We start from the raw sequence: 12,614 nt of genomic DNA, 5'->3' as shown, positions 1-12,614 counted from the left end.
TTACGGTGATCTGTGATCAGTGATCTTTGATGTACCATTGCAAAAGGATTATGACTCACTGAAGGCTCAGATGATAGCTAGCATTTTTTAGCAATAAAGTAGTTTTTGATTAAGGTATGTCCAATTTTTTTAGACACCGCTATTGCACACTTAATAGACTATAGTACGATGTAAGCATAAATTATGTGTGCTAGGAAACCAAAAAATTCTTGTGACTTGCTTTATTACCATATTCCCTTTCTTTTGTTGGTCTGGAACTGAACCCGCCCTGTCTCCAAGGTATGACTGAATTATCTGTCTACCTTTACCTGGAGGCAACTTGGTGGAGTGGAAGTCATGGGCTCTGCCCGTCAGAGTGGACCTGGGTCCCCACTGCATTCTCCGTCTCATACTAGCTATGTGAGTTTGGGCAAGTCTCTTAACCCAGTGGGTGTCAGTGTTCTCATCAATGAACTGGCAAATGGACAATACCTGCTTCACAGAAGAGGACTGAATGGATGCAGTACTCAGCACTATGCCTGGCACGTGGTAAGGGCTCAACTGGTGACAGCTGCTACCACCAGAGTCCTTACTTTCTACTCACACTGCTGTTTCTGTTGCTCATTTCTGGTTCTGCTTCCCTGTTCACTTCAAGTTCTTTCTCACTGTTCTCTGGTCCTGGCACTTTCTGTGTTCCTGCCCCATCTCTGTCCCCACAACCTTTTCATGGCGAATAGGGGGACTGATCACTTGACATGTATACGTAGCTGTTATTGATGTGGTTTGGCCAGTTTTCACTCTTTGCTCTTTCTACCTTGTTAGGAATTTTTTAATCTGGGGAAGATTGGCCATTTAAGTGTCATCCTTGGGGGTAAGGAGCTTTCTTCTGCCACCATCTGCTTGTAGCCACAAACAACATATATGTCTTTCTCAGGCTGCATAAGGAATCTAGAAAGGAATTGTGGCCGATGGCAGGAAAAGGCTAAATATTTTATAGAAGTGATGCTCCAATGTTTTCATGAAAAAGAATCAGGGAAGTGGATTTCCATTTTATTTTTTAATTTACGTATAATAAAATTCACTCTTTTTGGTGTATAGTTCTGAGTTTTGACAAATACATAGCTACGTTACCTCTACCCACAATCAAAATACAGAACAATTCTGTCTCCCAGTCCCCCCGACCAAAAATTTCCTAGTGCTCTCACTTTTTAGTCAGACTGTCCCTCTACCCTTAGCCTCATGCAACCGCTAATTTGTTCTCCATCCCTGTAGTTTTGCCTGTTCCAGAATGTTGTATGAAGGGAATCAGACAATGTGTCTCATCAGACCTTTTGCATCTGGTTTTTCATTTAGTGTAATGAATTTGAGATACATCCAAGGTGTTGGATGTATCATTAATTGGTTCATTTTTATTGTTGAATAATATTCTATTATATTGATGCACCAGAGTTTGTTTATCCATTTAACTGAAGGAAATTTGGGTTGTTTCTAGTTTTTGATGGTTATGCATAAGTCTGCTATGAACATTTGTGTATAGGTTTTTGTGTGAACACAGGTTTTCGTTTCATTTTACTAAATATCTAGGAGTGGGCTTGCTTGGTCATATGGTAAATGTACACATAACTTTGTAAGAAACTTCCGAATGGTTTTCTAAGGAGTCTGAACCATTTTGTCGTCCCGCCAGCAATGTATGAGCATTCCAGTTCCTCCACATTCTCCTCAATACTTGATATTTTCAGTTTTTAACGCTGTTGGCCGTTTCAATAATTGTGTGCTGATAACTTGTGACTCGTCTTCGTGTGTTTATTTGGCATACATGTGTCTTCTTTGATGAAGTGGTGCTTAAATCTTTGGCCTGTTTTTTTCCCAATTATTTCTTTTCTTATTGTTGAGTTTTCAGATAGAAAAACTCTTAAAAGTACAGAGTACCAGCCCTAGCCCCAGTAATTCTGTTCAGTATAGTGGGAGTGACCTCAGGAGTCTGTATTTCCTCAGATGAAACCAAAGCAGGCATAGAAGGGCCACAGTTTGATAAATGCAGTTCTACTTCATAGAAAAATTAGTTTTAATCAATGAGTATTTAATAAAAATTAGTTTTAATCAATGAGTATTTAATGACTTAATGAGTCTAATGAAACACCTAATGAGCAAGAGAATATACTGTCTCCAGGCCCCTCCCAACACCACCACCAAGCTGCTGGCATAAGATCCATTCCTTATACTTACGGAAGAAGCGCAATTCATGGAAAAGGGATTATATAAAACCTAACTTAAGCTAAAGAAAAATTGATTTTTCGATTTAGCTCCCATTTGAGGTTGTCTGTGCTGACTTTCCCCTTTGTATAATCAAGATCCAACTGTACTTGCCATTGGCTGTGTGTGTGTGTCTAAATATGCTAAAATATGTATACAATGTCTAAGATTAACTAGAGGTTGACCTACCTAAAATCGACCCTGATTTTGATATAATCTGTATACAACCACAAAAAAGCATTGTTTAGATGGGCAGCTTTTATATTCGTTATATAAAAATTTAGAATGCTTGTTGTAATTAATCATCACTTTGTTCCTCTCTTGCCATAGATTCTAGAACCTGGGACTTGCATAAATTTAATCTTGGAAATCTCAATTCACAAAGTGGTAATATATCACACACAGTAGCCTGGATTTATCGGTCTAATAATACCTCCTTTTGGAAGGGAAATTATAAGTGAGGAATAGTGTTTAGGGAGAAACTATGAATAAAGGTTGAAAACTTTTACAGGGTTATATGGGAGGAGAGTCTGGGCCAATATAACCGCCCAATTTAGCTCCCTGAAGGGACCAATTTGATCATTACTAACATAAGGAGTCTTAGGAGATAACTGTCATGTCCATGAGGCTGACACCCCAATTTTACATATAATTTGGAAATAATAGTCCCAGTGGCTCTCATAAGCCTAACTTGTTGGGAGAATCATCCCTGTTAAAGAGTCATAGATTTTATTTCCTTCAACACCGGCATATTTTGAGGAACTTTCAAATTCATGCTCTAATCAGGGGCCGTCATGTTTTCTGGAGGCGACCCAGACCCCACAGAGTTTGAGATGGCGTGTTGATTACAAAGACTTTCCTCTCCTCGCCACTGTCAGTCTGCATGTCTACTTTAGCATTCTTCAGTCTGCCCTTTTCTCAATGCGTAGCTCTGATGGCTTGATCTGTGCGCTGTACTGCCCTTGGGCGGGGCTGGAAGGTGCAGGAGCTGTACCAGAAATTGGAGGCATGGTGGGAGATGTCACTGAACGATGGCATGACAATGAAAGGCAGCGGCATCCACCCCATCAGGAGGAAGGATCCAGGCCTTCAAGTGCTTTAGGAGAGGGGTCCCCAGAGCACACAAGGGTGTGTGTGTGAGTATGTGGGGAGGTGCTTACTAGTTAGTATCCATTGAGGTGTGGGAAGAAGATTTTAGAGCTTCCATTTATATTACTTTTTCTCTTAAAAATAAAAAAAAATAAGCTTTATTAATTTAACATACAGATGGACACTGGTACCCGTGTGGTATGTATGCACATCAGAAAGTCAGGATACCTTGCTTAGACTGTATCGGTTATCCCGGGCGGGAGTGTGACGGGAAGCACCTCCACCTGGGGCATCAGATATCCGCTCACCGTCACAGCCTGGTTCCTGCGCTTTCTGCCTACTGTGAGCATTGCGGGTTTCCCCGTATCCAGATAAAAGGATTTTAGGATGATCTCATTTTAACTAAACTGACACCCCCGGCCCTCAGAATGAATGAAGGGCTTTAAAAGATTCTGCAAAGGATTGCAGGTTGAAAACAAGACGGATGACGTAAGCACAGATGGACGGTAGGAAAAGGGCAGTCCTGCCACCTCTCCTGTTCCTAGTGTGGGTTTTCACCAGCCCCATTATAACCCAAAAAATTAGATGTCATCAAATTGGCCTCTTGAAATGTAGATATAAATCAACTGCCTTTAACATTGACCCCTGTCCCAAAGGTAATTTGTGTTTTGAGACATTAATGTCCGCGCGTGCATATAATTCATAGTTAAATATATGGGCGTGTATTGGGAAGAGGTGCTTTAGCATGTCTTCCTGGTAAGGAACTGCCATCAGAAAAGTTTAATGACCACTTCTTTGCGGGAAATGAAAAGGAAGATTGACTTTGGCTGATAGATGTGATTGGGGAAGATCTTGCAGAGAGCCCTCGGGGAGAGTAAAATTTGGAAAGGAAGCCCTAAGACTAAGGACCCTCACCCCAGGCCTGGGGGAAAGTACAAAGACAAACAAAATAGCTTGGACTTGTTTGGGAGGTTACAGGGAGCAAACGTAAGATATAGTCGTGAAACTTAGGATGGTGATTTTGATGATGTGTATCGAACTAGCTTCTGGTACCCCCTAATGGTGCTTGGGAGGAGGGCTGGGGTAACATCACCTTCCTACAGCAGCCATCAGCTTCTAGGGTTGAGCTCGCTTCTCTGCTGACTTGGCCCCTCTGGGGGTGTTTGACATCCCTCTCTGCGTGGCATCATGGTGCGTGCCTCCTGCTTCCCAAACTGCCTCCCCTCCAGCTCTTAGCAGCAGCTAAATGATGGGAAGGAGGTTGAGGGTCCAGTCCCTCGTTCTGGTTCTTCTGTCTCCTAACGCACTCACAAGCAAGCCTCAGCCCTCCTTTCCACATTCAGGAAAGTGTGCACAAGCTGGCTGGCAGGGAGGCCCAGGTGAAGGTGAACCATCAGGGCAGCACTGGGAAACCTAAAAGTCTCCGTGGTCATCCTTAGCATAGAGCTTAAGGAAGTCGAGTCTGGTTCGATCCTAACTGCACCATTAAATAGATGCGTCGTTTCAACCCCGTCACTTAACCTTTCTGATGCTCAGTTTCCTCACCTATAAAACTCGAACACCACTAAATGTAACTGTCCTACAGCTCTTGTGTAGTGAAATGGGAGAGGGCACATAAAGCATTTTTGCACGGGGCCTGGTCCATAGAAAGAACTCAATAATACTAGCCCTTGGTGTCATTTTTATCATTATGCTTGTTAAAGTCTGAAGTTGTTTAACATTTTTCTACACCGTCATCAAGTTTCGTGGAGAGTTAACAGCTCTTGAAAAAGCCGGAGTACTTTACAAACATGCAGCATCAAGTCTGTGGAGCACAAAGCCTGTACGAATAGTGCATCCTTATTTATTAAGCTTGGAGATGTTTTTTCCACCCTGGCCAAGAAAGTCATCAAAAACTAAAACAAGTCTATGGCAGGTCACTTGCTTTTCTTAACTTTTCTGCAGAAGAATCCACCTTTCTCTAATCTGATTTGGTGCATGAAAACGAGTAGCAAAAGGCTATTAGTTGCGGTTCTGGCTGGCCTGACAGGTTCCTTCTAAAGCAACAATCGAATGAATATTCAACTTCTCTTCATCTGTGACCTCCTCGCCCTGGCCCTCAGAGCTGAAAATAACCTGATCGTTTTTAATCAGTTTGTTAAACATTAGGCAGCTTGCTGCTTTGCTTTTAATCACGTTCTGCAGATTTCTAGGCATTGATCTGATGTTTATTATGAAAATTTCACATTTGTATTCTGGGGATTTTTTTTAATAAAGAAAAACAATAATAGGAAATAATCAAGGCAGATTGTGTGTATTAGGAGCGTGAGAGAAGTATTGCAGGTGTGTATGAAACCACCAGCACATGAATTCCCTTTCACTGTTTTAAATTGGATTTTTCTGTTATTTCAGAATGGAAGCACATGTGGCCTCGCCTCTAAAGAATATGGTCGTAAAGTTGCATCCAATTGTGGATTAATTCCTCTCTTTTGCCTGTTATCCTCACTAGGGTAGTATCCTCTCATCCTTCAAAAGCAGAGGGTAATTACATGTAGTCAACCTAGGGCTCTCATGAATCTCCTTTTCAGATCGGTATTGGGGGTAGCCACCTAGGACCCTTTAAAAAATGTTTTCCAAAGAAAATCAGAGGTTATTGGCCAAGCACTGTTTTTCCTAAAACTGTTCTGTTCATAGGAAAGGAGGTATAGGTGGGAAGCAGAGGAAATACTATAAAAAAAAAAAAAGAAAAGAAAATACTCTGTGTGGAACATCTTTGAATTTGAACAGTTTGCCAGCCTCTCTCTCTCTCAGGTGTGGAACAAGGCAAAGAAATGTCCGAAAACATGACCCTAGTGTCAATGGTCAATGACATACAGCCTTTTGAAGGTCCCTACAGTATAATGGTACCTTTAGTAGTGACGACTGTGGTCCTCTCCATCACTACCACCTCCCCACCCCACCTCCTCCGTGAATCCAAGAGGGGGGCAAGAGAGATACCTTTGTGGTTCCAGGAGTGCCACCAGCAGCCATGTCTCAACAGTCTTCTTAGAACAGGCACCTTCTCTCTCCCGCTCTACTTACTGTTCTTTTTCCCCAGGTTGAATACGTGATCAAGTGTGACATGTCAGCTCTGCAGAAGATTCTGTATCGCCATATGCAAGCCAAAGGGATCCTCCTCACAGACGGTTCGGAGAAAGATAAGAAGGTACGTTGTGAAAGACGTTGAACTCAAGGTGCTGTCATGTATCTTCTTGGGGCTGTGACACTGGATACTCCTAGGAAACATCCCTGCTAATGCTGATTTGTCGAAGCGAATTACTGGGCTTTTTCTGGAGCTATTGTTGCTGCCTAAGAAAATCTCTTAGCCTCTTACCTGCAAACTGCCGAGGAGCAGTTAGAAACGAACACCATCTTGGTGTTCGTATCACCAAAATAGTTAGCTATGCTCATGTCATTTCTGCACGGAAGATAGCTGCCTAAGGGTGTGGTGGCATTATAGGAGGTTTCACAATCCAGTTTCATTCCCCGGGCATCTGTTCCATGCTTCCAGGGAATAGACAGCTGTGAATCCTAGCGAATAGACAGTTATTTCTCAAAGCCATCCACTGGGCATAATTCCCTCCTCTAGGATAAGTTAGTCACAAGGAAGATGTTATATCTAATTCAGAAACAACTATGTAATAGTAACAGGAACTTTGGACCACAAGAGGTGTAGATTACCGAGAAGACCTATGGCCCTTTGCTGTTTCTATAGAAGCCTATTTTTTTTTTAATGGGAAATACCTGGTCAATTAATAACTTCTATTTTCACTCTACTTGTTCTTAGGGGAAAGGAGGCGCTAAGACACTTATGAACACTATCATGCAGTTGAGAAAAATCTGCAATCACCCCTATATGTTTCAGCACATTGAGGTAAGTCAGCGTTCTCTGTCGTGACCCTGATCCTTACTGTGCTGTTCCTACTAATACCATGCAGACAATTTTTTTTAAGACAAAATAAAAGAGCGTTAAAACGTGTGGAAGTTGAAACAACATGGTCTGATAGCTTGAAGAGCAGAATTAACAAACATGAATTTTCTAGTTATGGATTCTCATTGGCACCAGACACTTGCGCATGTGGAATTTTATAACCAGGAGGTTCAAGTAGTGAGAAAATGCTGTAAGCTATGGCTCATTATGTGGGTTTGGGTAGGTGCTGTGATGGGCCTTGTTATAGTAGGAGCTCCGAAATGGAAGATAATGATAAATACATCCAGCTTCCTCAGGATGCTGTGGAAAATATTAAAATAATGTGTTTATACCCGTTGAACAGAAGGATGTTCTCTGTAAAAGTCACTGACTTTAGTCTGTTACTTAGATTTGTATTTTTTCCTTTCTGGCCTCTTTCATGACAGTGTAGATACAGGCTTTTATCCTGAGGCTCTGGTCTCTAGGAAGCTATTTTTAGGAGAGAGGACGTACTCTGCCCTGTTCGCTACGTGCGAATGAGTTTCCTAAAGTTGACAATTTCACCCCAGTAGGAGCCATCGACTTGAGCAGGGAGGAAAAGGGGCCACAGTTGTAGCCTCCACTTTTCAGTGTTGCCACAGAGGCATATGGTCCTAGCGGCAGTTACTTGCCAGGGCACTGCTTACTTTCCACTACAGATGAGAAGGAGGCATGGGGCAAGTCACTGCAGGCTCCGTGTTGGCACCAGCTTATTAACAAATAAATACATAGAAGGTTCTAGGAATTTAACTTTCAGGAACATATTCCTGGAAATGAGACTGAAATATTCTTGACTTTGAAGATTCTTTTTTTCTTCCTTCTTTTTGGTAACCGCGCTTGTTAGGTGACAGTATATATCGCACCTCTGTTCCTGTCCTGGAGTCCTATCCCACCTGTGGTGGGAAATTAGAAAAACTCCTGACACTGTTATTGCCTCAGGGGCAGGCGACCCTTCCTTTATAGAGTAAAAGGCCCTCGATATAAGTGAAATGACAACAGTAAAAGGAAGGAAGGATGGATGTAAGGAAGGAAGGAAGAAAAGAAAGAAGGAAGAAAGGGAGGGATGGGAAGGTCCCACCAACAAGCCTATTTAGACACATAGTAGGAGAATCCACCGTGTGGTAATAAGTCTGTACCCCAGGTCACTTTTGACCGTGACTTGGTGTAAGTCACTCATAGCTACTTGACTTGTCATCAGATGGTAACAGATTATAGGACTGGCAGGAGGATAAACTTAAAAAAAAAATAACGTATGAAGTGTCTGGTAAACCAATAATGTGATAAATGGGCTGTAAGGTATCCATGAGTTAGTGGGGTACATGTTGGGTTGGAGGAGCCACCAAAAAAAAAAGATCTATTGATGAAAATGATCGGGGTCATGTCAGGTCAACCTGTCACCCACTATCTTATTTTTCCTAAAAATAATTTTAAGATATTTACTTTGTAAAAGTATAGAGGAGTTTGAGGACTTAGAAATTATGAAAATTAGGTGTCAATCTTAACTTCATTTTGGTTATCGTGCCAAGATGAACCTCTGAGACACACTGGGCCGTGTCAGGAAGGGAGAGGTTGTCAAGCTTCTATCTGGAGCACCTGGGGAGGGAAGGGGGGAATCAAAGAAGCTAGGTCTAAGTAACGTGTCCTCCTTGGCCTGCGCGTTGACATTTTAAGTAGCAGTCAATAGAAAGAGAGACTTTGATTTGCAGTTTTTTTAATGTAAAAAACTTTCAGGAGCACATTCCTGGCAATGAGACCCACAGTTATTTGCAAAGGTATCACAGTTGTGAACCAGAGATGGTGTGTGCATTTTGCTTTTGTCTTCGTTTTGTTTGCTTACCTACCCTTTGTTCATACTACTTCATACTAGAAACCTGGTCTCTGGATTGGGCTCACTGCCTCCCTGGGGATCTTCAAACCAGAGAAATGAAAGCAGTGTTTTTAAAATGCTGCTGATACCTGACCTTATCACCATCTGTCAACACATACCATCTGAGAGTCAGATGAGACCCAAATCTCTAGTCAGGAATGGCACCTGTAGAGACGAAGGGGTAGGCTTGGAGTCAGGGTAGGGTTTTTAGCTGAGGTTCATTGGCGTTAATTTTGCCGGCAGGGCAGCCTCCGGAGGGGCTGGGCCTGCCATAAATGATGAGCATGTTTGGGAGCAAAGCCCAAAGGGAGGATCTGGTCCCCTTGGAGGAAAGCTTCAGTGATCTGGGAAGGAAGGGGAGCAGAGAAGGGAGACAGCTGGTGGTTAATGTGAAGGTGTGACGTGCTCTCCTCCCCACAGATGGTCTCCCTTCCCATAAGGAAGGAATGCGAAAGTCACATGGAGAACAGCAACTTGTTTCTTCCACAGAATCAGTGAGGAGGGAATTCTGTAATTAAGTTCTGTGTTTTAAAAGTGGAAGCCGGTCACCTGAGGGGTGGTATACATTTAGAGCCTTATTTATAATACAGAAAAGCACAGGATGGAAGGGATGTTAGGATTCCACCAAACTAAGATTTACAGTATGTAGTACATAAATAATCATTACTTTCACTGTTAACTATTTCCACAGTGTATTTATGTGTATATATTAATCTTGATTTGCTTGTATGAAGCTCTTCCTCTAGTCTAGACTCTAAGCTCCTTGGGGTAGCTACTTCATTTTTTTTTTTTTTTTTTTTGCGGTACGCGGGCCTCTCACTGTTGTGGCCTTTCCCGCTGCGGAGCACAGGCTCGGGACGCGCAGGCTCAGCCGCTCTGCGGCATGTGGGATCTTCCCGGACCGGGACACGAACCCGTGTCCCCTGCATCGGCAGGTGGACCCCCAACCACCGCGCCACCAGGGAAGCCCGCTACTTCATTTTTTTCTGGATTCCCAGTACCTGCCTACCACAGCCCTGGGCCAGTCAACACTTACTCACTGTTTGATGAGTGAACTAGCCCTATCATCTCAGTATGAGAGTCTAGAGACTTGCAGACTTGTGGCATACGTTTCTGGCAGAACTATAGTCTGAATTCAAAGACTTTGAGTTTCTGGTTCATTGTATAACGAGTGTTTGCTTACTTATTCATTATCTTATTTAACTGTGCTCTAGAAATAGATAGGATGACCTCACTAATAGAATAATCATTAAGTTAATAATTCACAGATCCGTTTTTGAGAATCATTTTCTTCTCTCTCTTTTAAAGGAATCCTTTGCCGAACACCTGGGCTATTCAAATGGGGTCATCAATGGGTAAATCTTAATTTTTTTTTTTCTTCCAAAACATAGTCTGTTGGTCCTCCCTAACTTTTCTTTCTGAAGTGTTTCCTATCACACAAATACATACCGCCAGCCCCCTCAGCCCTCCTCTCTCCTCAGCAGAGGGTACAGAAGTTGTTAACCAAAATGATATCAGCATTCCCTTTTACTTTACTGGCATAAATTACTACATGCCTTGAGCAAGTTGCTATTCAAAGGACATAGATCTCCTTTAATAGACTTAACAGTGTCCCAGCATTCTAAAAACGTTGTCAGAGCTTCAAAGGGTTCTTATAACCGATAGTGTAGCTTGAGCTCAAAGCGAGTTTACCATAGGAAGTCTCAAGTTGATATTCAACATTAACGTGTTTGAGAGGAAAATGTCTCATCTGCTATGCGTATATACACCTTGACAGTAATTTGTTAGCCTATGGTCTGTATAAGAAATAATTTTTCACTAGCAGTGGACATTGAAGAGATGCATGCCTGCAACACAACAAAACCGAATGTTGCATTAATAGAAAGTCTCTGTTTCGCTTGTGTGGCACCAGGGAAATTTTTATTTTTAGGATAAAGGGGTCAATTCTTGGGTCCCAAGGGCAGACTGTGTTGCTCTCCTTTGTCTCTCCTTGTCTCCTTTTCTCTCGGTCCTTTGTTCACTTCTGGTGCCATCAGGTTGGCCAGGGTTGCATATTGAAAACACGGCCTTAGGGGGTGTTTGGAGGACAGTCTCAGAGTAGGGGATGGATGTTGGGAAGACTTACACTTGAAAATGTCTATTCTGTGTGTCATAAAATCAACTACCAATGATACGTTTCAGTATTATAGACTAGACCGCACATGCACTGGGGAGTTTTCCCGACAACATCACCCCTACAACTAAGTTTTAATAATATGACACATCCCTGTTGATAAAGAGGAGAGTGGTTTCTTGTGGAGGAGAAGAACTCTACTTTAACTCACTAACATTCTTCTCTATCTGACAGCACTCTATCATCGTGTTTTTTAATGTGAATTTCTATGTGAGCCAGGATTGTGTCCCCTCCCCAATCCATTCTTTACAGCGTACATGGCGATCTTTTAAAAAGATGTCATATCTCGTCACCCCCCTGCTTAAAACCCATCATTGGCTTTCTGTTGCACTTAAAACTAAAATTAATAGAGCCCTACAGGATCTGTCCCCCCTCCCACCCTCTTCATCTCTGCTGTCATCTCCCAGCATCCCCCTCTGCCCCCCGACTTAAGCTTAAGCCACACACACACCATTTTTTCAATTCTTTAGACTCACCAGGCTCTTTTACTCCTCAGGGCCTTTGCACATACTCTTTCTGCTTCCTGGAATCTCCTCCTCTCCAATCCTAAGCCCACCTTTTTCACCTGGCTGCCTTTCGCTTATTTCAGGTTTTAGCTAAACTGTTAGCTCTTTAGCGGGTCACCTTTGATGCTCTAAACCACTGGCTGCCAAATTCTTTTCTGCAAAGGGCCAAATCTCAAATGTTTGCACCTTTGCTGGCCAAAAAGTCTCTGTTGCACCTGCTCAACTTTGCCATGGTAGCTTGAAAGCAGTCCATAGGCAAACAGAAATGAGTGAGCCTGGCTGTGTTCCAATAAAACTTTATTTACAAAAACAGACAGCAGTCCAGGGGCTGACGTTTGGCCAAGCACTGCTCTAATGTAAAGAAGATGTCACATGTTGCTGTGAGCGCTCATAGCAACTTGCTATTTTTCTTTTTAGGGCTTATCACAAGTTGTTAATTACCCACTTGGAAGGCAGGGATTCCCTTTTGCTTATACACATGCCTAGCAGTGTGCTTGGCACATAGTAGGTGCTCAGTAAGTATTTCAATGAATCTTAAGCGCCCTAAATTAGTAATTTTATGTACTTAATAAGTTAGGGATTTAAAAAAATGACAACATATACATATATGCATGTGTAGGAAAGACAGAGAGAGGGAGGGAGAGTTGAGAGAGTCAAAGTATTAGGTTTCCTTTTCTTTCTAGAAACTGTCTTCATACCTAGAGTATATAATATACTTTTTATGGGTTTTCTAGAAATATGTTTTATTGTTTCCACGCAAGAGTCTCAGTTGCTTCGGAG

At 42.3% G+C, this 12,614-nt stretch overlaps 1 protein-coding gene across 2 annotated transcripts in view; it reads left to right on the top strand.

Moving 5' to 3' along the window:
• SMARCA2 (SWI/SNF related, matrix associated, actin dependent regulator of chromatin, subfamily a, member 2) overlaps positions 1–12,614 on the top strand; it is a 170,412-nt gene that overhangs the window by 73,153 nt on the left and 84,645 nt on the right. For both annotated transcript variants that reach the window (XM_065878899.1, XM_065878898.1), the window contains 3 exons: positions 6,398–6,505; positions 7,127–7,213; positions 10,464–10,510. In XM_065878899.1, coding sequence (XP_065734971.1) covers positions 6,398–6,505; positions 7,127–7,213; positions 10,464–10,510 — 242 coding nt within the window. The remainder of the gene's footprint in view (positions 1–6,397; positions 6,506–7,126; positions 7,214–10,463; positions 10,511–12,614) is intronic.

The sequence above is a fragment of the Phocoena phocoena genome, chromosome 6, assembly GCF_963924675.1.
Source record: "Phocoena phocoena chromosome 6, mPhoPho1.1, whole genome shotgun sequence".
Taxonomy (NCBI): domain Eukaryota; kingdom Metazoa; phylum Chordata; class Mammalia; order Artiodactyla; family Phocoenidae; genus Phocoena; species Phocoena phocoena.
The sequence above is the reverse complement of the archived record's forward strand: the minus strand, read 5'-3'. Positions and strand labels throughout refer to the sequence as shown.